At 34.3% G+C, this 24,941-nt stretch overlaps 3 protein-coding genes across 3 annotated transcripts; 2 read left to right on the plus strand and 1 right to left on the minus strand.

Annotated features, from left to right (window-relative positions):
* The first annotated feature begins 184 nt into the window (after positions 1-184).
* LOC115442192 (probable ATP-dependent RNA helicase DDX43) lies at positions 185-3,469 on the plus strand. Its single transcript, XM_030167197.2, has one exon. It carries the CDS (start codon positions 341-343, stop codon positions 2,267-2,269), a length of 1,929 nt encoding a protein of 642 aa, XP_030023057.1. The 5' UTR covers positions 185-340; the 3' UTR covers positions 2,270-3,469.
* LOC115442194 (succinate--CoA ligase [ADP/GDP-forming] subunit alpha, mitochondrial) lies at positions 3,210-13,365 on the minus strand. The gene is made up of 5 exons (XM_030167203.2): positions 13,193-13,365; positions 10,907-11,274; positions 9,036-9,230; positions 7,323-7,502; positions 3,210-3,899 (listed from the first exon to the last, which is right to left on the minus strand). Exons 1-5 carry the CDS (start codon positions 13,227-13,229, stop codon positions 3,684-3,686), a joined length of 996 nt encoding a protein of 331 aa, XP_030023063.1. The 5' UTR covers positions 13,230-13,365; the 3' UTR covers positions 3,210-3,683.
* Positions 13,366-15,019: 1,654 nt separating this feature from the next.
* LOC115442189 (mannose-1-phosphate guanyltransferase beta) lies at positions 15,020-24,839 on the plus strand. Its single transcript, XM_030167193.2, has 6 exons — positions 15,020-15,410; positions 15,852-16,094; positions 17,114-17,243; positions 17,704-17,865; positions 19,930-20,094; positions 22,719-24,839. The coding sequence occupies exons 1-6, from the start codon at positions 15,237-15,239 to the stop codon at positions 22,952-22,954; spliced, it is 1,110 nt and encodes a 369-aa protein (XP_030023053.1). The 5' UTR covers positions 15,020-15,236; the 3' UTR covers positions 22,955-24,839.
* The last annotated feature ends 102 nt before the right edge of the window (positions 24,840-24,941 follow it).

Below are 24,941 nucleotides of genomic sequence, written 5' to 3' on the forward strand. Positions count from 1 at the left end.
AGTACGTTAACCACAAAACAGACAACTTTAAAATTCACATGAAATTGTGCAATTATTCAAGATTCTAACTTATACTGAGTATATTATACGGGTCGCTATGTAGATACAGCCGTCTGCATACTGCCTTATACTAACCGATACAGTATACTTTTATGGCCAAAGGACTGGAGCGACGAATAGCATCTTTAATAATCTGTTGCAGTCTGTTCTCTATGATAATCACACCGCATGTCAAAATAATCGACCGGCGTTTATTTTCATGCTGATTTCTACCTACCTAGGAATACATTTTTCTATTCAAACTTTGTTCAAGATAACTGAATACTAATTTATTCTTAAAATGGGGGACTGGGACGATGACTGGATTGAAGATCCGGTAGTTACGCATCCGCCCCATTCAACTTCTGTGCAAAATAACTATCGCACCCGAACTTGGCGAGGCGGCCGGGGACGTAACACGGACACTAATTGGAGACAAAATGGTACCAATACTCAGCAAAACAACAATAGATGCTTTCAGTCACGGTCAGACTATAACAAAAAAGTAATATACGTGCCCTCGACAAAAGTTGGCAAAATTATTGGCAAAGGCGGATGCAAAATTCGCGATCTTCAATCAGAGTCAGACGCTAAAGTTAAAGTCGGCGATTCTAATGGCAACGAGACCGATATAACGCTGAGCGGAACGGATGCAGCAATTTCTAAAGTTGAGGAACTGATTAATAATCTCATTGAAGATCCGCCGCCCCCAGACTTGAACACAAGCCAGAACAGCACTGGATCCGGAGATTTCTTCAAGAAAAATGAAGGAGGTATGCAGGTTATTGACTGGGAGAAACTCAATGCATTCTATGATGAAGAGCAAAGCAATAGATGGGCGAAACTGCCGCCCGTGGTTAAAGATTTCTACAAGGAAGATCCTGCGGTTGCTGCTATGCCTGCAGCGGAGGTGGCTCGCTGGCGCCAGGCCAACCATGACATACAAGTAAGGAGAACTTTTGAAGACAAGCCTGGACTCAAGCCGATTCCAAACCCAGTTTTGACCTTTGAACAAGCATTCAGCCAGTATCCTGAGATATTGGAAGAAATATACAAACAAGACTTTAAAGAGCCTACACCTATTCAGTGCCAAGCTTGGCCTATACTACTGAGTGGAGAGGACATGATTGGCATTGCTCAGACTGGTACAGGGAAGACATTGGCATTCCTATTGCCTGCACTTATTCATATTGAGGGACAAACCATTCCAAGGGAGAAACGTGAAGGTCCAGTAGTCCTAATTATGGCACCCACCCGAGAGCTTGCCCAACAAATTGAAAGGGAGGTGGGCAAATATCACTACAAAGGAATAAAATCCATTTGCCTCTATGGTGGAGGGGATCGCAAAGATCAGATCAAGGGCCTCACTAAGGGTGTGGATATTGTTATTGCAACTCCAGGACGACTTAATGACTTGGTGCTGGCCAGACATCTTAATGCCATCAACTTTTCATACATTGTTTTGGATGAAGCCGACAGAATGTTGGACATGGGTTTTGAACCACAGATCCGTAAATCACTCTTTGATGTAAGACCTGACAGACAAACTGTAATGACTTCTGCTACTTGGCCATCTGGCGTACGTCGCCTTGCACAGTCATACATGAAGGACCCCATACAAGTCAATGTGGGATCCCTAGATCTTGCTGCTGTGCACACTGTGACCCAAAAGCTTCTATTTGTTGATGAGGACAAGAAAGAGCAAGCACTATATGAATTCTTATACAGCATGGATCCTAATGACAAAGTCATTATATTTTGTGGCAAGAAAGCAACAGCCACACACATCACTACAGAGTTATGCCTTAAAGGGATACATTGTCAATCACTCCATGGAGACAGAGAGCAGAGTGACCGTGAGGCAGCTTTGGGAGAGATGGTTGATGGTACTGTCAACATTTTAGTAGCAACTGATGTAGCATCCAGGGGCATTGATATAAAGGACCTTACCCATGTGGTCAACCTGGACTTCCCCCGCCATATTGAAGAGTATGTACACCGCGTGGGTAGAACTGGGCGTGCTGGGAAAACTGGTATTGCACTGTCCTTCATTTCAAGAAACGACTGGGCCAATGCTGGAGAACTTATTAAAATTCTTGAAGAAGCAAACCAAGATGTACCTGATGAACTGCAGTTGATGGCGCAGAGGTTCGAAGCCATGAAAATAAGGAGGGAGAAGGAAGGTGGCGGCAGGGGCGGCGGTCGCGGCGGCCGGGGACGACGATGGTAGATTAGTGTTTTTTCTTGATGCCTCACAATTGTGATACGCATTTGTGTACCTTTAACTTGATATTTCAGTAGTGTTTAGCTCTAAGATTTCATATGTCTATGAAACTGTGATGTTGTTAGAGTGTGTTAGGTACTTTATTTTTTCTAAAATGTGATCTTATATTTAGATGTAAGGTTCCTTGCTGCAGTATTTCCAATAGATATAGACAACTATCAATAATATTTAATTTCCTTTTCAAGTAGTGTTTCAAGTTTTATGTATTTTTGAATATACATAAAACATGTTTGTTATAATCAGTATTAATTGATGTGAGTTGTACACAGTCATGAGAATCTGCTATTGACCTAATGTTATGATTTAATCATTGAAAACTACACCCGCAGTTAATGGCGGCCTTAACCAACGCAAGGCGCATGGGCAGCATATCTGCAAGTACTTTTTTCTTCCAGTCCTTTGTCAGTGCTAGCACGAGGCCCCGAATGGGAGCAAAGAAAGTTCCCAGACATTGCCCATAGTATAACATAGTGTCTCCCTTAATTAATAGCCTCCTTTTATATTGATCTTGTATCAAAAAAATTAGTAATTTGCGAACAGTACATGTTCATATTCATTGGAATAGACAGCAGATTGCTGCTGTGTACAATTCACATAATTCTCGTAAATCCAGTGTTAGTTTTAAATCTCTATTGATAGGATTATAGCTGTTTTATGTCTACTTACTACTATAAAGATATCTCGTAGCGTTCAGATCTTAAAATTGTGAATCTTCAATTTTATTATGCAGCTGTAACTATTGTCCAGAAACTGTTCAAAACAGTTTAAAAAATTTGATTACCTAGTTTTATATTCTTGATACCATTCCATTGGTAAATTTTTAATAAAACCTATTTTGTGGCATGGTGTATACAACTTATTCAAATTAGCTATAGAAAGACTGACACTGTTTACCATAATTTATTTTTATTGGGAATGAATACATCATAGATGTAAAAAAAAAAGTTGTAGGTAATACGCATGTATTTAGAGTTTACAATTTTTTTCAACCATATACGAGTAACATTTAACACCAATTAGCAATTTTGTAATAGTTTATTGCGGAAACATTTAAATATACACGATACGCATTTAATTTATATTAACTTTAAAGTGCTCTCCGCTAATTTCGTGCCGTAAATTTAAACATTAAAGTGTTAGAAATAATGGACTGCCTTTTATTTAAGTAGAAAAGTAAAATATGGTTGTCAAAAACTGATCTCTCATCAGTGTCACGAAATTTGACCCTTCCTCCTGCAGACAATTTAATAACGCGATAATATCGTCGACTGATATATCAATCGAAAATAAATAATAGCAATACAATAACTAAAACACTATACAGTATATATCGTGGATATTTTTGTTCAATAAGCGTAATTTAGATGATTTCTAATCGTTTCATTTCTTTTTGGAGTTCGACGCCCATCTTGGCCGGGGACCTGGTGACGATGACGTTGGCTTTCTCTAAAGCTTTGATCTTGTCCATGGCGCCGCCCTTGCCGCCAGAGATGATGGCGCCGGCGTGACCCATTCGCCTGCCGGGCGGGGCCGTCAGACCCGCGATGAATGACACTACAGGCTTTGCCTTCTGACCCTGGAATCGAAAAAAAAAAATATTAAAAATCCAACACAGCTCCACCGTTTTTGCACTAATATTTAATACTCGATAAATAATGCTAATGAGATTCTAAACGTACCTACATTACGAAATATTAAGATCATGATAACGAGATATGAGCAAAAGCATCAATTACATCTTCTTAACAATGCCTAAAAAATGAATAATGAAATACAACAAGTGCGCTATAGCCGATAGACACCAAAGTATTCGTTCTATTATCGCTTATGCACTGTGCAGGACGCACATATATGTAATATTTATTAATTGCATTGCCCTCTTCCCTCCCGTAATCAAGCACCGTCCCATAAGTAGAGGGTGGAATGCGCTTTGGTGCGACCCTGCCTTCTACAAGAACATCAAAACATTGCCATATTGTCGTTAAAATACTATATTAGCTACCCTACTAGTACCTAGAGAGTAAAGACGATGTTGTAATACTTCGATTACGCAAATCGGGTTCAAGTACCTACACTCCTTATTGATTAAATTGTCTGCGCAGTTGAAGAGACCTGCGTACTTCGTGGACCGCGCCCTCAATAATAAACCATTCTCAATACTGTTACTGTCTTATAAAACGAATGCGTGGAAAGTATAGAAAAATAGGTATGTTTGGTAATATGGCAAAGTGATTTGTGCTAAGACTAATATTGAACAATCTGAGAAATGAAAAGTCATTGTTAATGTTATATTGGAATTTGAGTTAACAGGCGTTTCATAAAGGAAGATGTTTAAGTTTTTGACCGACCATTCTGCCAAAATTTATAACGCCTTTTGAGTATAATACAAGATAAATTATAAACAGGTTCACGCCATTATAAAAATCATTCCTACGGTTTTTTATTCGGGTTCCGGTTTTGTAAATCTACCAACTCAATCTATAAGAAACAATATTGTCATATATAACGGTATTAGTTCGTTTATTCAAAGTTCTAGACTATTCCGATAACTGTTCATTATAGTATTTATCCACACTAATATTTATTAGCTTAAATCTTAATTTCGTATTAACATATCTGTAAAGTTATTTCATTAAAACCGTAGAATTGTACAGTATGTATTTTTAGCCGAGAGACCTATTTAAACACGTGCTTGCATGTAACTAATAAATTCCACAAACATATAATGACAGAACAAACCTAAAAGAAACCTTAATAACTCTCTCAAGTGTGGATACCCTTGTGATATCTACTTGTTTGATCTATCTTATCTGTCATTACGTATGAAAATGACCTTCTAAAATGATCAGCTTTCCCTTCATACTTCTAACCTTGCTCAGTACAGAAATACCTAGATGCGAAAATTCCCGTAAAATAATAATGTCATATACATTTGTGACGATAATAGAAGACTGAATTACTCCTAAAACAGGTCCCTCGACTTTTATGTATACGGTATATTTTTTATAGTTTTAAATATACAAACAGAATAAAGTTAGTTATACCCAGCATTTATCCTGTCGCACTTAATAGATGTAAACTGCATTTTATAAACCATGCTTCAATGACTATTAGTTAACTAGATAATAAAACTACTACAATAGGTGCGCTATATAATTCCAGTTCACCTTGCAATGTGCTGTTAGCTTTGTCGTTAGAATATATACCAATAAATTACTTAGAATATATAAAATAAAAACTTTTCTATGGTACCTATCAAAGTAACATTAATTCTCAAGCAGAATAAACTCTGGTGCCAACTATCGATTGTTAAAATAAGTATGTTTCAATGTCAATTTCAAAGCCTACCATAGTGTATGCATTATTCTATTCCAATATTACAATTAGCAATTGTGCGTATAGTAGGGATATCGTGCTATCCCTTTCTATCGCGCGCATCTAAGTCCCGACGACGTCATGTGCCTGTATTGCGACTCTTGTTTCTTGACCTACCCCTTCTACTAAATCTCAAAAGGCTTATAACTTGTTGAGTTTTTCCTGGATTTTAATAATTCTCTCTATGTTAGATTTTATATTACGATATTTTGATAAAAGTAAAGAATAAAAAGCACTGGAATATCCTATTGGGTCTATCGATACCTTATCTATGCCAACAATATCCCACAGCAACACGACTAATAAACATCGGACACTTCATTTACTAAATTTTATCAAGCCATGTTGGTTGCAGAGAGGCCGCAACCTAAACCTAAAAAATCGCTTTACTTTCTTCATTCAGATAGGAAAACTGCAAGGTTAAATTCGTCTTAATGAAGTCTTACCGTATATGAAAAATATACAGTTACCAAAAATTACGAAGTAGGAATGTTTGCTTACGTAAGCAAATTAGCAAGATGGTGCGATTTGTAGCGTGGATTAACCATTTTTTGCTAAAGTTTGAAACAAGAATTGCAAACATACAATATTACAGTTTTATAAAAAAAAACCTAAATATTGCTCAGATATTAAACAACATACAAACATAATAATTCCTATATCTTTAATGATATGCGCGTTTAACGGAAGTACAAAAGGAAAATATTTTGAATCATTTTTTTTCCATAGCCAAGTAGTGCAGCGATATTTTCACATCGACATATTTTTATCTAAATAAAATTTCGATCATATACTAATAATTTAACACTAATGACTATATTCGTTTTCATTTACTCGCGTTTTAATGCCTGAAAATACAATATTAACATAAGTTTACAAATAAATTCATGGCGACCATGAACACAGACGAACGGGTTTTAATTTTTCTTTTAAACATTTATATTTACGCGTAAATAATTTTTTGACCACGGCCGTAGCATAATAATATTACACAAATCATATTAATTCCAATTATTGAAATATGCATAAAGAAACAAACTGTCATCTATTATCTATGTATGGTGAACCCAATAAATCTGCGTACATGGAGTTACTTTGAAAAACTAGGTTCAAACTATATCTAAACATAATTTTATTTCTAAGTTTATTAAGACAAGATACGATAATTTATTTATACGTAACTACAATATTAACACCACATTTAGTTTTAACGGCTATGTCTCCAAATTTTGTATATTTAATAAGTCACCAACATCCTACGTGATAAAGTACTCTATTAATACTAACATTAGAATTCTAATTGGTTTAAAAAAAATGTTCAACCTTTACGGATCCGTGAATTTCATACCTTTTTCTGTTGAAAAACAAATAAAACAATATCAAATATAGTATAGACCATTAATGGACACATTAACCTATAGTCCGGGCCAATGGACTTTGGACTTTAAATGTAAACAGTATAATAAACGATTCGTATCGTGAATGAACTAAAGATGACGAGTAAAATTAAAGCCATCGAATAGATTGTTATATTGTTATTAAAATTTGCCGCGGTATTTGTAACTGTTTTTTCGATGTCATTCTAAACGAAGTCCTTCAGCCCAGACAATAAAGCTCTACTTACGGTGTTGTGCTGGGTGAGGTATTCGGACGCCAACTCTTCGGCGTTGCCTCCGATCTCACCGATGAGGATGATGCCTTTGGTCTCAGGGTCCTTGAGGAACACCTCCAGGCAATCGATGAAGTCTGTCCCGTTGAACGGGTCACCGCCGATACCGACGCACAGGGTCTGGCCTAGACCGGTCTGTAAGAACAAAAACATGTTTGGACTCATCATATATAATTAGAATAAATGATACTATAAATAGGATAGACAAATTTGATTTTCCATCAGGACAAATATTTGTATCACGTGCCATGCCTTTTACGTATAAAAATGCTTTTTTATAACAAAATATAGAAAATTTTATTTAACAAATACTATGTGGTAATCTTATTTGAAATGAGAGTTCGAAATAAAACGTAATTAAACTACATGAGCTACTCGTTTTGTACTTTGTACCAAAGCTTGAATGAAAATATTTACAATCATATGCTCTAGATCACACGATACAAATCGGACATCGTATCAAAACGGCGAAATGCGCACTAAATCCATTTAAATCCAAATAACGTCTAGATTTTCTATTAAGAAACAACAGCGATAAAGTATGTCTCCAAGACACCATTATCTTCCAGACACCGAACGATAAGCGAAATACGGCATTGCGTCAAAACGCAAGTGAAATGAATCTTGACATTGCATTATTGATCGGTCAACTCTCACGTCGATAAGTGTGAATCATACATAAACTACAATAAATAATATTAAGAATTTACAAAACGTTTATCCGTGACTTTAACCTTTCTAAACGCACACTTATACTTGACCGTAGTTATATGAGGCCGTCCACTGACCTCTGTATTACTCTTAATACTGTTGCATGTAATTGAGGGCTGTTTATCTAAATAAAGCCGTCTAGCTGCGTTTATTTTGACGTGCACTAATCGCCGTCCTAACATGTTATTTTATACCTAGATAAAATGAACGTACAAATATTTGCCGAATACAATTAGAACGTATTTCGTCACAGTGATGCTTTTACGTAACGGCGTGATTTATAACTATGCATTGTACACGAAACGAACTGTAAAAATATTCTTTTAATCTATAAAACGAAATAAGATTGTAAAACATTATGACCAGTTTATTTCTAAATTTTGAACACCAGTACTAAAAACGAGAGCCTCGGCTTCCAAAGATCTGTGATTCACCAACTACGCTTTACAACTGTGAGTCCTTGTTCACAGTTTTCATACAATGATCCGCTAGCACAGGAATGGCGAATCATTGGCATGCGTGCCAGTGGCGGTATGAGACGTAATAATTCGGGCACGCGTATAATATTCTAACCAAAATCTTTGTTGGAACATTAAAAAGGTCGCTAAAAAGGTGCACTCGGATAGATAAAACCGGCTCTATAATTGTTTTTTAAATAATTGCACGTTAACCAATAAAGATTCGCTATCCCTGCTCTAGCACTTTAAACCACTTTCAGAAAATTCAAAACGTAGAAGTCTCGATTTAATTTCATTGGTAATTTTAAGCTTTCAACATACATCTCTCTCTCTCTCTCTCTCTCTCCGTATCCATGTCCAATGGCGAGCAATAATCACCTCTCATCAGTCGACACTATTGTAATGGATGAATTCAATGAAATAAAATTAATATTTGGACTCTACTCCACTAACCATCAGGTACGGTAGGGTCACTGAAGTGTCCGTATAAAATACTTACAGAGGTGGTCTGATGGCAGGCTTCGTAGGTGAGGGTTCCCGACCTGGACACCACACCGATGCATCCCCGCTTGTGCACGGCGGCGGGCATGATGCCGATCTTGCACTTCTCCGGCGCGATGATGCCGGGACAGTTGGGCCCGACCAGGCGAGACTTGTTCTGTCTCAGTAGGGCGTGTTTAACGCGCACCATGTCCTACGAGTTACATTTTGACGTTAGCTTAGGCATAATCAGTCTTATAATTTTTTTAGCGTTATAAAATGATTGTGAATTGCTTAAATAGCTGTCAAAAACATAACTGGTTTATTAGTTTAAACCTTAAAAGATGGCGGGTTTTGACTTAGAGCTGATCGAGTAAATTTGTGTTTTAACATAGCTTTGCAAATTTTTATAAGTAAGACTGAATGTATCTAAAAAATTGCAGTGTCATATAGAGCTTTCTCTTTCAAAGTTATGAAAGGTTTTTTACTCATGAGTTCTTAAAGCGCTTACCATAAAACAAGCGACTTGCTGGTCCGCTCATTCATCTGTATAATTAAATGGTGATTTGTTTTTTTCCCCTCCCTTAAATTCATTGCGAGTGAAGAAACGTTTTTAAAAATGAACTCTTTCTGGTGATCTTTGAGCCATTAGAATTCTCACAATGCCAAGCATAAAATAAGTTTGTTTATAACATTCTTCAAAAGCAATATTTGCGCACTGTTGCAGCGCAATACACAAAGCAATGCTCGCTATCCAGATTGATTCTAGCATACGAGACCCTATGTGTGACCCTGCATTATTTTAATGTGCGGCGTGCCACATTCTCCCTCGCCCCGCTCCTATGACAGTTACAAGCATACTGTATGGATTACCAGTTATAACTAGTAGTAATTGAGCGACCATTTCATAAGCTCTTCAGTTTTCAAATTGGGAACATATGAATGACTGATTACGAGCAGCATGTCATTGTATTCTCTCTATAAGTTACTCTACGGGCTTCTTATTTATTTAGAAAAATGTTTAAACCGCATTGCGGCAAATTACAGCTCCTCTTATTTTTATGCCAAAATTATGCATCGACACGAGCCCGCCAAATAACTGCATTGGGTTACCTCATTATATTGCAAGGTCAACAAGAGTTATATTAATCATATATAGTACTTATATTTTAATGTATACTAAACTAGTACAATGACGTCAAATGTATCATTATCCATTCTAGAGCATTTTTCAACTTTAACCTTTTAAATTATGAATGCAGAGGGCAGGCAACACTGCAAATATTTCGGTGTCGAAAATTTAAATGAAACTCAAACGCCAAATTAAAATTGAAACAGATGAGTTAGACTATACCGACACATTTGCATAGATCTAGACATTGTTATTTTTGTTATTTGCATGACCTTCATTAACATTTGTGGGGGATCCGTTTACGATCGCATGCGTGTTGTTAACCAAGCCTAAAACTGTTACATCACAGAGTAAGCAAATCCGTTACGTAATTTGACGTCACCGAATTATAGAGCACAAAAAAGAAAATCCAGGTTGATTGTAACACGATCATTAAAAAATGACAGAAAATGATGCGAACCAATACACAAACTGACTTAAAGCGGGTTTATGAACGGATATATTACTAGATTAACTGATACAGGCCAGTTCGACGCTAGACAATGATCGCCCTGTTTGCGTCGTTCATTGTTGAAATATATTTTATATAGATATACTAGCCATCTAAATATTCTTTCGATTGAGCAAACATATTTAAGAGAGACACGTCTTGTTTTGTGTTTTTTCAAATACATGGTAAAACCCCACTCCATTGACTCATCTGATATTCCCATATGACGCGTTTAATCAGAATATTTTATAAAAACAAAACAACTCACATGTTGTGGCACACCCTCGGTAATGCAGACAATGAGTGGCACCTCGGCTTCAATAGCCTCCAGGATAGCCTTAGCAGCAGCAGGCGGAGGCACGTAGATCACACTGGCATGCGCTCCGGTCTTTTCCTTTGCTTCTCTTACATTAGCAAATACTGGTTTGCCGAGATGCTGAGTGCCCGCCTTCTTCGGCGACACACCTCCCACAACGTTGGTTCCATAGTCGAGTGCCTGCTGGCTATGGAATGTGCCCTGCTTACCAGTAAAACCCTGGACAATGACTTTAGTCTCCTTGGTAAGTACCAAGTTTTTTCGGGTGTCGGAATACTGGGCGCATGATGCGAATCTTACATTGCTGAGTTTTAATCCATCTGTGGAAGGAAATGTTATAAGACTTCCGAAGCTTTGATGAAAAATTCCTTTGATTATAATTAGCTTGTCTTACAATGTGTAATTTTACTGACTTCAACATTTGCATTTAGGAAAACCTCAAGGAAATTAAGAATGGTAAAATCTATGTCGTACAAAGACAAATCAAGGAAAGTAATTCTAACAGTATAATAAGTGTCAGCAACAATTAATAATGTCCCCCCGCAAAACAGTGCACTATCAGTGTTTTGGAAAGCTATCTCTACAAAATGTATAATGCACATAGAGAAAAATATATTAAATATTAAAATATTTTATATAATATGTTATTTTGCTACTGGAAAAAAGTATTATAAATTACTGTTTCCAATACATAGTAAATTTTAAAATTTTTAATTGACAATTACATAATAATATAAGTGAACTACACTTAATTCAGTCATCAAACAAAATATATTTCAACAGTCTATGTGAACTGAAAATATTAAAAATAGTAAAAACCTCTTCAATGAAATTAGGGTTTATTGTTAAAGTAGTAAATGAAATTCCCACCTTACTATGAGTAGCCTTTGAATGAATGTCTAGGTTAGTGTGTCAAGGTGCATTGAGTATATTGATTAGAGAATAAACACTTTTCTATTTTAACACCTTTCTCATATTTATATTTTTTATATAAATGATAAAATATAAATTTGAGAAAGCTTGAAACAATATTTTTTATAATACTTAATAAGATGTAAAAAATTTAAGGCAAAGAATTATCATACATTATATAGTCTTTGTAATCAGCAAGTCTTGTTTAAGTTTTTAAAGATGCCCCCAAGATTTAAACTACACACTAGTATGATAAAAATGTATCTTACAATAACATGTAGATAAAACCTAAAATGTAACACCTATCTACATATTCACTAAACTTTAATAATTATTCTCATCACTGTTAATATAGTAAAGTAATTTCATTTTAAACTTACAACAATTTTAATAGGAAGAATAAATTTTTATATTTCAAAAACACTTTTTACACAGAAAATATAAATTAATAAAGGACATTGTCCAAAATATCATCATGTGATGTGTAATTTAATTGTCCAAAATATCATCATGTGATGTGTAATTTAATTTTTTTTTGCTATCAATTTATCAAACATATTGTCACATGGAATAATAATTTAAAATGATATATGTATTAACCATATCCATGTAGCAATAAAAATATTTATAACATAGATAAATTTTACTAAACACTTTGAACAAAACAGTTTCATAAGTGTAATCATCTTTATATCAGCTAAAGATAAATGGAAGCAAAACAAACATGGCAATACAAAAAAAAACTTGATTTAGTGAATAAATATGATGTAAAAGATATGTTGAATACTTAAAATATGAGGCATCTTAATATAAAAAGTTAAAGTTCATAAATTTGGTACCCAGTAGGTCAGAGTATTTAATACTAGAACGAAGTATAAAACTACATCAATATCAGTGCTAAAGGTCAACATATTGATCCATAGAAAAAATTAAATGAAACCTACACTACCTTTATAAATTAAACCTTATAACAACTTTTTTGGACGTACTTTTATGTAATAATCAATACTCTAGCAAGATGTTATCAAAACTGGGAATAGAAAGCGTATTTTTAGATGAAGGTCTCGGTTACATTAGGTCTAATAGAAACGACATTGAAAAACGTAACAAATTTATTGGCGAAATTATTCCGTTGGTCATCAATGATCATAGCTTTCTTGTTAATTGTTAAATCAAGTATAAATACAATAATAATAATTTAGTTTCGACGCCAATCGAACCGCAAGGTTAATACCATAGGTTATAAAAAAAAAAATAAAGTGACCCAGCTAAATCTATGGCCTTTGAGTTTTATTAGATGTTAATACTTAAGGCAGAATTATTTACCTTTAAACCGAGAAAGAATCCGTACTGAGACAGCCATTGTATAACTAGAACTAGAAAAATGTGTCTACGGAAGGAAAAAACTATAAAATAATTTTGTGACACTGACAGGATTCCTGGCCGTGCCAGCTGCCAGCCATTACGTAACTGACAATTCAACGCGATGTTGCCGTCTTCTTTTATTCTGATATTTGATGTTCTGTTCTGTGTTCCATTTTCAAATAATGTTTTTTGTTTCTAACTATCGATTTACTCAGAGTTTATCAAATTAATATAGTTAAAAGCATTAATACTGATTTAGAATATTAGTTAGAACTGTAGTTTGAAATTAAAACTTCACTGCAGGCCTAGTTTTTTCTTTCGAGACAGTTTTTTTGCCGTACATAAGTTTATAGCTTATCTATTCACTCGACCATGAAAGACGGCCCGGGCAGCGAGGCGAACAGCGGGGAAAACAATCTAACGGAACGTATAATCGCTCGGCCACGAGCGGTGGTGAGGACCACGGCGCGTGTAGCGGGAAAAGAGTTGTACAGGAACGTATGAGAGGCACCTACAGAAAGATTCCACCAAGAGCGGCGCGGGCAACTTTTTTGTTTACTTTCATTAATATTTCGCCATACTTATAGACGATCATCTATAACGCGAAGTACTAAATAAACAAATTAATTTCTCAGCGTTATCAATAGCGGGGTGAAAAATTTTATGATTTTTATTTAAATAAAGACTTGCAAGTCTTGTAAAACACATTTCTACGTCGTGCTCTTTGGTTTGTTCGCAACACCCAAGTAGACACCAATATGGCGATATTTTATGCCAATAGCCAGAAGATGCTACTTCGATCACGGCTGCGTTTAATTCTAACCGACCTAGAGGATAATATAATTTGAAATAGGTAAAAACTAAAAACTACTTCAAATACAAGGATACCAATGTAGAATATCTCATTTTTGGCATAAGCATGACTAAATGATTTACACTATTATATAAAGTTGAAGAGTTTGTTAGTTTGTTTCAATGCGCTTATCTCAGGATTTACTGGTTCGACGTGAAAAATATTGAACAAATATAGCCCATTTATCCTGGAAGAGTTTAGGCTAAGTATATAAAATATCGCTATGACCAATAGGAGTGGTACATCAAGAAAAATGTTGCAAAAAGGGGAAAATTTATTCCTTTTAGAGTTCTCGTTGCGTAGCGTAAACTGTTATTATGCAAGAATCATATTATATGACGGAATTATTCCTCTTTCCTACATTGCACCTGGCTGTCTGTCTAACGGCGATAAACTCAAAAATGAGGTACTACTCAATTTCAACGGATTTCGTGAGGGATTTCGATTGGATTTCGATGATCCATGATCTAACTTTATGACTTTATATTATCTGTATTCCTGGTTTTATACCTCAGAATGTCAATGTTATTTTGTATGGTGTAGTGTATACCCAAAGTGTATACCTATCTAAGAATATAATTGAAATAAGTTCCCGGTTTTATTAAAATTTAAAGGCCGAAGCCATGCCTGCAGTTGTGAGGATTAAATAGAATTATAATACAGCGTCTCAGAACAATGCTTGTCATTGAGTGAGGTTTATTTGGAATTATTGCATTATGCTTTGTAGAAAAACTTGAATGTTTTGCGTTTTTAATCGTTTTTGTTCAGTCAAACAGTACTACAAGAAAACATTTTTATGGCTCTAAAAATAGCCCTAAATTTTTATGGGCCCTGGAAAAAGCTCACTACCCGTATTTTAGCCTTAAATTTAGGGCTAAAAGCCCTAAGTTGGCAAGCCTGACACAGACTATCTACGCTTGTTGTTATCTAGAACTGACGTTGAATTCTCTTTGTGACATTATTTTATCTTTGGTTTTGTTATGACGTGTAATTTGTATGAGTAAATTATTTATTTTATGCGGAAATACCGCTTAGAAATTTATATAAATCACTTGTTAAACATAGTATTCCGTCTGTAAAACAACTAAGTCCAATTTAGTTGCTGTTAAAATATTACTATATTTGAAGTTTTGAGTAAATTAATAATTGAAAATGTGTGGATCTGATAAGAAACTTGGTGAAATCAGGGCGCTGATCCTGGTTGGAGGCTATGGGACTCGTTTAAGACCTTTGACACTGAGTAGACCGAAACCCCTTGTTGAATTTGCAAATAAACCGATACTTATGCATCAAATTGAGGCTCTCGTTGACGCCGGCGTTACTCAGGTTCGTACCACCATTTATGGCTAATAAAAGTAATATACAAAAGTTGGATGTATAGTATATATAATAAGAGTAATATTTTCTGCAACCTTTGGTAATCCTACGTTAACTTATTTGTAATTTTGCTTCGAAAACTAGGCTTTAGGAGCTTGCTAAGCAGCAGGTGATTATAATGACCAGTCACCCCTTGAAATATTTTAGTTACATATCCATAGTAATGATTTGATAGTATTTCTGATCCAGTACCATTATTTTTTTAATTGTAACATGTATATTACCTATTTTATTATTTAATGAATGTACATTTACCTTTACATTACCAACTGATAATCTACTTCCAATCGATAATGTACTTCAACCATTGCTCTTATTGCCATAACTATCATTGATCCAAAACATGAACATTTATTCAAAATGTTTACTTACCCATGAAATCATTTTTAGGTGATACTAGCTGTCTCATACAGAGCTGAGGATATGGAGAAGGAGCTCACAGAACAAGTATCCAAGCTAGGAGTGTCCCTCACATTCTCCCATGAGACCGAACCTCTTGGAACAGCTGGACCGCTTGCCCTGGCGCGGGAGCTGCTTAGCACAAGTCCAGAACCATTCTTTGTGCTTAATTCTGATGTTATATGTGACTTCCCTTTTAAAGAGCTTGCAAAGTACCATAGAAGCCATGGGAAGGTCTGTAGTCCTTTTATAAGTTGGTTATTTGCATATCTTCTTGGCCATTTGAATAAAAAATTAGTTATCTTAGTGACAAAATTCAAAACTTCACATCGCCTATACATATATTTATAAACAAAAAAATTTTTTTTTTATGTGAAGAGAAGTAAATCCCTTATATTTTATTTTTGGGAATTAAAAAAATCTTGTTGATAAGAACACAAAAGTATATTTAATGCAATTTGAAGTTTTTAATTTGTTCTGCTAATTATGTGGGTAACTGTATAATAATAAGTCGATTAATGTTGGATTAAGTGTAATAAAAACACAATTGAAAATTTTACAGGAAAGCAAAATTCACAATTTCTTTAATTTAGACAACATACTTCCAATTATTTTAGTTTTCAACCCAACTACTAAATTGATTTTAAGAAAATCAATAGGCCCAATCTGGAAGTATATTCTTTAAAAAAAATAATTTTCGAAATAAATGACTGAATTCTGAGATAATAAAGTTATAAACTCCTTTTTTGAATTTGGTAATTAATAATGATTAGGGCAATATTGTCATTGCTCTTTTTCTAAAAAAATGGTTATAAATAATTTTCCATAGTAAAAGAATGGTTCATTTGCTTGTATTATTATTATTAATATGGAAATAAACATAATTTACTGAAATTATCTGTTATCAATTTATTAATCTATGTTTCTAGTAAAATAATTGACATCAAAGTTATCAATAACTATAGTAATAATATGATTGTTTAAGTTACTGATATGATTATAATCATAAAATAATTATTTTACTATCTAAATACTCATTTAATTACTGAGTTATTTATTAAAGTTACTCATAGATTATCCATGTTTTAAATTTTAAAATATTATACCAATAATTGGGCCATAATAAGGATATTCCCTAAAATAATAGTATGAGATATGTATATCCTCTACGATTTTAATGATGCTAACAATAAAAGAAAATGTATATTCAGGAACACATATAACATTATAAAGCCTACATATCTTCTTTTCAGGAGGGTACAATAGTTGTAACAAAAGTAGAGGAGCCTTCGAAGTATGGTGTTGTAGTTTATAATGATGAAGGAGTCATTGAGAGCTTTGTAGAGAAACCACAAGAGTTTATATCCAACAAAATTAATGCAGGTATAACATAATAATTATTTATAAAAAAAATACATGTTTATGATATTAGATATATTATGACACATCAAAATATGACGTGACCCGCCTCAAACATGAGTATTTGTGTTCGCCATTTGTTTTCATTTAAATTTTTTCATTATTAAATTCTTTCAATTCGTCAGATTATAACGTATCCTAATAGTGTATTACAAAATAATATTTTTTTAAATATTATTATATGAAAATAAATCTAAGTTTTCGCGTTTTATTGCAGTTTTTTTTACTAGTTTTTACTAAATTTCGGCCTAGCAGCCGTCATGGTCACGGCCCAGTCGAAAACTGGTTTTATTTTGAAATCAAACATACGCGTAAACATAAAAAAAAAATTATATCTCAATATAGTTTTTTTGTTATCATAAACCAATGTCCCATTTAAGAAGTTAATTTTTCCTATTTTTACACCATCCTTTACTTTTGACAGGAATGTACATACTAAATCCTTCAGTGTTAAGCAGAATAGAATTACGGCCGATGTCAATAGAGAAAGAAGTGTTCCCCTTCATGGCGGCAGACGGACAGCTGCACGCTATGGAGTTACAAGGCTTCTGGATGGATGTCGGGCAGCCGAAGGACTTTTTAACAGGTTTGTGTAGCACATTAAATAAAAAAAAAGTTCACTCACACAGAACTAATGGTTACGAATTCTTGTTGAAAATTAATTTATTATATTCAGTTATAGCATACACCTTATTAATAAAATATCGCGAAATTTTGTGGAATGTTATGCATATTCAATAAGAGGTGTGATATTACATTATTTTGCTCTGCCACTCCATCCTCAATGAGAACTTCTTGCAATAATAAGTATAATTGAAAATATTCCGCGGGAAACAAATGCGATGTGAGCTATCGGTCGCATGTTATAATCCTTAAGGGCCGGCTCATTTAAGGCGGCGTTACATAAATTAATATAAATAACTAGCTTTTGCTCGCGGCTTCGCCCGCGTGAAGGTGTTTTCCAGGATAAAATTCCACTGTTTGATAAAAGTCTTGCTACATATTTTCCCGGTACTTATAGGTTCAAACTAATTTTATCCCCAATCTATAATTTCAGTTCAATCAGTCGAAAATCTAAGAACATTTATACAAACTTTCATCCCCTATTTTATCCCCTTAAGGGTAGAATTTATCAAAATCCATTCTTAGGGGATGCCTACGTCATAGTAGCTTTATGCATGTAAAGTCTTAGCCCGATCCGTCCAATGGTTTGGGCTGTTCCTTGATATATCACTGTCAGTCACCTTTGAGTTATATATTATATTAACAACTGAAGTTAGCTAAAATTGAGTTTCTCGAAGCCGACCACTATTTATGTACTATGTATTTTGAGACTATGCAATTTTGTCGCGTTCGCGATTCACTTTCACTTTTGTTGAGTTTCAGAACGCGATATTAGATCCTCCAACGCGCACGCGAATTTGAACTTTATGCAGCGGTAATAAATTACAAATTGACTCTCCATTTTATTTAGAAAACGTTTGTATGGGAAATAGAAAAATGCTGTTTTGAGGATTTTCCCGGCAATTATTCGAATTTTTCTCACCTTTTAAATCTTCCCTAGACCTCCACGAATAATTCAAGACCAAGATAAGATAAATCCGTTCAGCCGTTCTCGAGTTTTAGCGAGACTAACGAACAGCAATTGATTTTTATATATATAGATTATAATATATTGTATCATTGTTGTGTTAATTGATATTATTTCAATGAAAGCAATGCCGATAATTGTTTGACAGTAAAAATTCTCTGCGCTGCGCTTTCCCATTTGGCCCTAAGCGTCTATTTTTCTTATTGTGCTTAAATAATGTAAATACCTAGAATGTTTTAATTCTTTACATCAGCTTAACAGCGACATTTCAATTAGTACGAGTGGGTTATTCACATCCGGTTAGGCAAATTTACTTTATCATTTTCCGTATGTTTTAATTATTACAAACGATAATGATCATTGCTTATCAACTTCTTGATCGTGGACACACTTCTATTATATTTAATAGAAACAATTCCATTTACCTTGATCCGTTTCGGACTGGCCGGCATAATCGTGTGGACTTGTGAAAGATAATCATCTCTCGTTAAGTGCTGGATGTAACTTTACTTACCAAAAGGTGCAGCGGAGTTGCATACTCATGTCCGTATACAACAAACAAGGCTTTGAAAATTGACAGTAAACTGCGCCTTTATATTTCTGTAAAGATGTCGCACTTGTATAGATGTTGACAAACAACTTGAATCAGTAGGCGGGGTCTGGGTGGTATGTGGGAGGCGAAAGTTGCCTGGTCTGCCAATCGTTCAATCGATATGTCGCGGCAGATATCTACATGAGTCAAGTTGTTTGCTGACAACTATAATATGGTTTTAACGCATTATTTTTGGAGTAAAAGTAATACACTTTTAACGATATTTTGTGAGAAACAGTGCCCAATATCCAATTTTCTATCGAATTAATCGTTTCACGATGTTGATACTACATTTAATTCGTCAGCTTCTGCTGCCGGAATCAATCAAAAACTACACGCGTTTCACGCTTCGATAAGCAATAAAAACTGCAAACGTTTGAATAAAACCATTGGTTCTATTGGCTTCAACAGGATCTTAAAGGCAATTCCTATCTAATTTATAGTTAAGATAAGGCCTCTTTTCGCAGGAATGTGCCTCTATTTAACCAGCCTGCGTCAGAAGAACTCGAATAAGTTATACGATGGTGCTGGAGTGGTCGGGAACGTGCTGATCGACCCCACAGCCACCATCGGCAAGGGCTGTCGGATAGGACCCAATGTTACCATCGGGCCCGGCGTCGTTATTGAGGACGGTAAGGATTTTTTTCATTTATTCATGAGGATGGTAAGGACAATGATAATGTGGCCTGACCAGAAAAATAAAAATCCTCGCCATGTTGTAAAAATATTTATATCTTACATTGACAATGTTAGTTATTAAATGAAGAAGCTACAGTGGCGCCTCCAGAGCAGGGGCCTTATTCTCTATCCCGCACGTTATTTTGACAGTGCGTAACAAGCACTTAACACAACGCATCATGTTTAGGACTATAGAAATTTGGCTTACAGAATACCATTCCACGCACATTTCTCGAAGATAACATGACACGGCCGCGTTACGCGTTTACACTATCTTACAGAATAAGGGCCCAGGTTATTTATTATCTTGATCAAGCTGTAAATACGTCTATCTCGTATATTGGGTGTGAAGGACCAAATATAATTACTTAGAATTATATGACGTAATATATTTTTATATCTAAGGGTGATCTGCGCAGAGCTATTTAATGCGATACCTATATCAGTATGTTTCTAGAGGATATATGTCAGTGGCGAAAGGCCCCGTATAACCCGATTCCTACCGGCTTCTCTTTGTGTAAAATCTAATTATCATTAGAACGATTTGCAGACCGTATTTATTCATATAAGCAAGGTTTTTTGTTATGGGGGCACACGGGAACACACGGTGCATCGAAAGAAAATTTCGAAAAATTTGCCATTAAAAATTATAGGTCCCTTATCCCCCTTGGGCTTACAAAAAATTATGGACTTTTCGAGAATTAGTGCGCCCCCTAAAAATAAGTGACAAAAAAGTACTGCATATAAGTACCTATATATTGTATGGGGTTAGCTTTCAGTAAATAACACCTTTCATAACTGTAGTATGTGAATACATCTAGCTTACACATTAATTGACCATTAAACGATAACACAATATTTTTCCCCTTTATTACACGTTATCTATTGCAATAGTTTTAGTGCGCTATGGTTAATAGTAATGTTTAAGAAAGATAATATCGCATACGGAATGCGGTTTATCTTTGCAGCTACGTACGTGGCCTTGTTTAATGAAATAACAAAGGTACAAAACATTTCTTGCAATAACCAAAGCCTTTTGTAAGTGTAATTGAATAAAGAGCCTTCTAGACTATTTAAAATATACTATCTTTTGCATGCCGCTCTACACGCGTGAATAAGTTTATCCGTGATAAAAATTATCCTATAGCACTCAGAAGTAATGTAGCTTCCTATGAGGGAAAATTTTCCAAGTCGGTCCAGTAATTCCAGAGATTAGCCCCTACCAACCTATAGACTTTTTATAGCCTACAAACCTTCAAACTTTTTATAATATTGGTATTTTCCTCTTTATAAATTAATATGGTTATAAGCTCACGCGTGTATCTTCGTAGGGCTAGGCAGAAGGTACATTGAATTTATTTCCATCTTACGCTACGTCGAAAATTGGTCTTGGATAGAATAACTGATAATTTTAGAATATTTATAGTTAATAATAATTATGATAAGTCATAGTTTTCGTCTACTTTCTGTTGACAAATGTTTACGTCGCGTCGTAGTCAACAATTAGTTTTTAAAACAGGACATCAATACTTCGATTTCACCATCTGATTTGATTTAAAACCTATTCATTCGTGAAAACTATATATCAATATCTATTAAGAACTTAATATTAATATATTATTGTATAAAAATAAATGTATGTATCAGTGACGGAGAGTATAACATGATTCCTACCGGCTTCTCTTTATGCAGACTACGATTATCATTAGAACAATTTGCAGCCCGCATTTATGCATATTAGTACCTATATGTTGTGTCGACTTCTCTTTCGGAAAATTTCACCTTTCGCCACTGGTGTATGTGTGTTCTCTATGGACTCCAAAACAGCTGAAGCTAATTCAATTCAATTATGCGTAATCTTCAGATATAGACCAGCGGGTAACTCTGTCCCCCTTATTCATAGACATTTGTTATCTATAAATAAGGGGGTGTGAATTTAGGCAGCGATCGGACCATCAGACCATCTGGCTATAGATAATTTAGTGCTACTCGCGTGAAGCCTCGACTATAATGAAATACCGTAGTTCATAACGTTATAATAAAATACATATTTTTCTTTTTTTTTGGGTGTTGTTAAACTTTTTTAATTGTAAGATAATCTTATGGTGTGCCAATCAATTACTATTGCCCTGTCTTACAATTGTAAAGCTAATATCGTTTAACAACAATTAAATATACGCGGTAACCAACTGAGTACATAGTTTCACTTAATATCTGATATTCATGGTAATTTACAAAACATTTTTTTACGACTAAAACAGCGTAGGAACATGATTTATTTTAAAGAATAATGTGATTTTATAGAAGATAATAATTTGGACTTAGTAATATGAATATTGTTATCTAAGTTTATTTTTAAATTTTAAATTTATTTTTCATTGTTATTAGATTAAGACTCAAAACACATTACATAAAACTAGAATATATTCTTGAACTTTGCGCCCTTATACTAGTTAATTATTTAAAGTGCGGACTAACATAAATTAAAACTATTAAGTACTGTGTATAGTAAAAAAAATAACTTTTTTGTGATGATCAAAAATGGCGGCTAATTGATAAAATAATGAATTCATTTCAGGCGCTTGTATCAAACGCAGCACGATCCTGCGCGGCGCATGCGTCAGACAGCACGCGTGGCTCGACGGCTGCATCGTCGGTTGGCGCTCCGTCGTCGGCCGGTGGGTCAGAATGGAGAACTGCACTGTTCTAGGAGAAGACGTCATCGTCAAGGACGAGCTGTACGTCAACGGGGGCCAGGTCCTACCACACAAGTCCATAGCGCTGTCAGTGCCCGAGCCACAGATTATCATGTAAAGCCTGCATCACACAAGTTTCATAGATGTTGAATACATTGGACAGAGACAATTTTTTTTAGTTTTTCACTATTTTGTGATATGAAAATACAGCATTGAATAAATTAATTTTTTTGCTGTGCAGTGTATTCACATGGGATTAGTCAATATTATTTTTACTTAAATTTTTATTATATTTTGGCTAAAAAGCCGAGTAGCACGCCAGTAAATTGTGCATAGGCTATGGATGTAATTATTGGACAGCTATGTCTAGTACACAAACTACAATTTGAATTTTAAATATACCTATTTTTATTGGACAATGTATTAGTGATTAATACATTATGCTTAAAGTCAGAATTTCTTGCCATGATTAGAACATTTTTTTACATGGCAATAACTATTGGTTTTATAAAGAAATTCGTATTTATTGTTTTGTATTCACTATTATTACTCGACATTAACGAAATCACCGATAAATTAACGGTGGAAAGCATGATATAAAAGAAGAAGATTAGAATATTGAAAAACCGTCAAGTAAAGGTCAGCTCAAAGTATGGACTGCTGGCAAAGAAAATTTTCATTCAAATAATAGAAATTCACTTCCCATAATATACATACAGTTGATAATAATATCAAGAAAATGTTTGTGTCGCGGCGTTATTGATTTAAAAAAAAACAGTCTTATATGAGAAGATGAATTTCATATAATTTTTTGAATATTTTTGTCACTACTTCATCTGTGCTGTTTCTACTTGATTAATGGTGCAATGGAACTGTTCAGTAAAATTTTATCGCCATGCGATGTTTTATAATAAAAATTATAACGAAATCTATACACAATCCCAACCAATATCTTCGGGTCGATAGTGAAAATAGACCTATCGGAGTAGAGTTTTATTTATTTGATACTTAACTACTAAAAAAACAATAAGGTAATTTACCAATATTGATTTTAAAAATATTGTATACATAAATACGAAATAGAAGTTCTTTTGTTTAGTAATTCGTATTTAAAATATTGTAATTTGCAAGAGTGGGCGTATTGTGGAGATAGCTCACAAACACTTTCGTGCGCATCGTAATTCCTGATGAGGTCATACTACGGTATTGTCTCTGTTTCGTTATTTGACATTGAGCTGTCCCATTGGAATTGAAAGGTTTATCTTGTTGATTTTTTACCAACTTCAATAGTGGTTTCTAGAATGATAAAACTAAAAGAAAAATATCAGTTAAGTAGCCTTTTGACTTGCATGCGTACGGCTAATGTATTTGTATTGGTTTGTTCCCGGGATTAACATGGAGATAAAGATTACGATTTCCAGTTGGGACTGTTTATTGTTTTTGGTTGAGAGGACTTAACAGTTCTGAAATATGACAATTTCAATTGGCAATTTAGCTTGGCTTTAATTATATTGGCTTAGTGTACTTTATGTAGTAGCATTTGTACAAATAACTTTATATACATATAGATTAGCAATAACTATTGAAATATAAGAGAAATACATGTAACCCAAATAACCATGCAGTTCCATATTTATAATTTACTATTCTTATAAATAAAAATATTTTTTTAATGTTAAGAAATACAATTTATTTTTGTCCATTATAAATGGTGCTTAATTTTTATTATTTGAGTATGGTTTTATTTTAGTTTTGTGTTTTTTAGATTATATCTTCAGATGCGAAAAGGATTCTAGATAACATTCCATGTGCCCAGACTTTAAAAACTATATTGTAAGTACTAAATGGTAAACCACTGCCATTGTTCAACCAAAACAATTATTATTAGAGTACATATTAAGGTCTTTTATATTTTAATAAAACTGTAAAGCCTTTAGAATTCAACATGTTAATATGACACACACACATAGATTAAATAAAATAAATATTTAAGAATTTTGAAACTGTTGTTTTATTGATAATATTGTGATTTAAAAGTGTTGAGTGTAGATCTTATGAACGGTTTTGTGTATAGATATACAACTTATGTTTTCTTCAGATTCACA

This window comes from Manduca sexta, chromosome 6, assembly GCF_014839805.1.
Source record: "Manduca sexta isolate Smith_Timp_Sample1 chromosome 6, JHU_Msex_v1.0, whole genome shotgun sequence".
NCBI lineage: Eukaryota > Metazoa > Arthropoda > Insecta > Lepidoptera > Sphingidae > Manduca > Manduca sexta.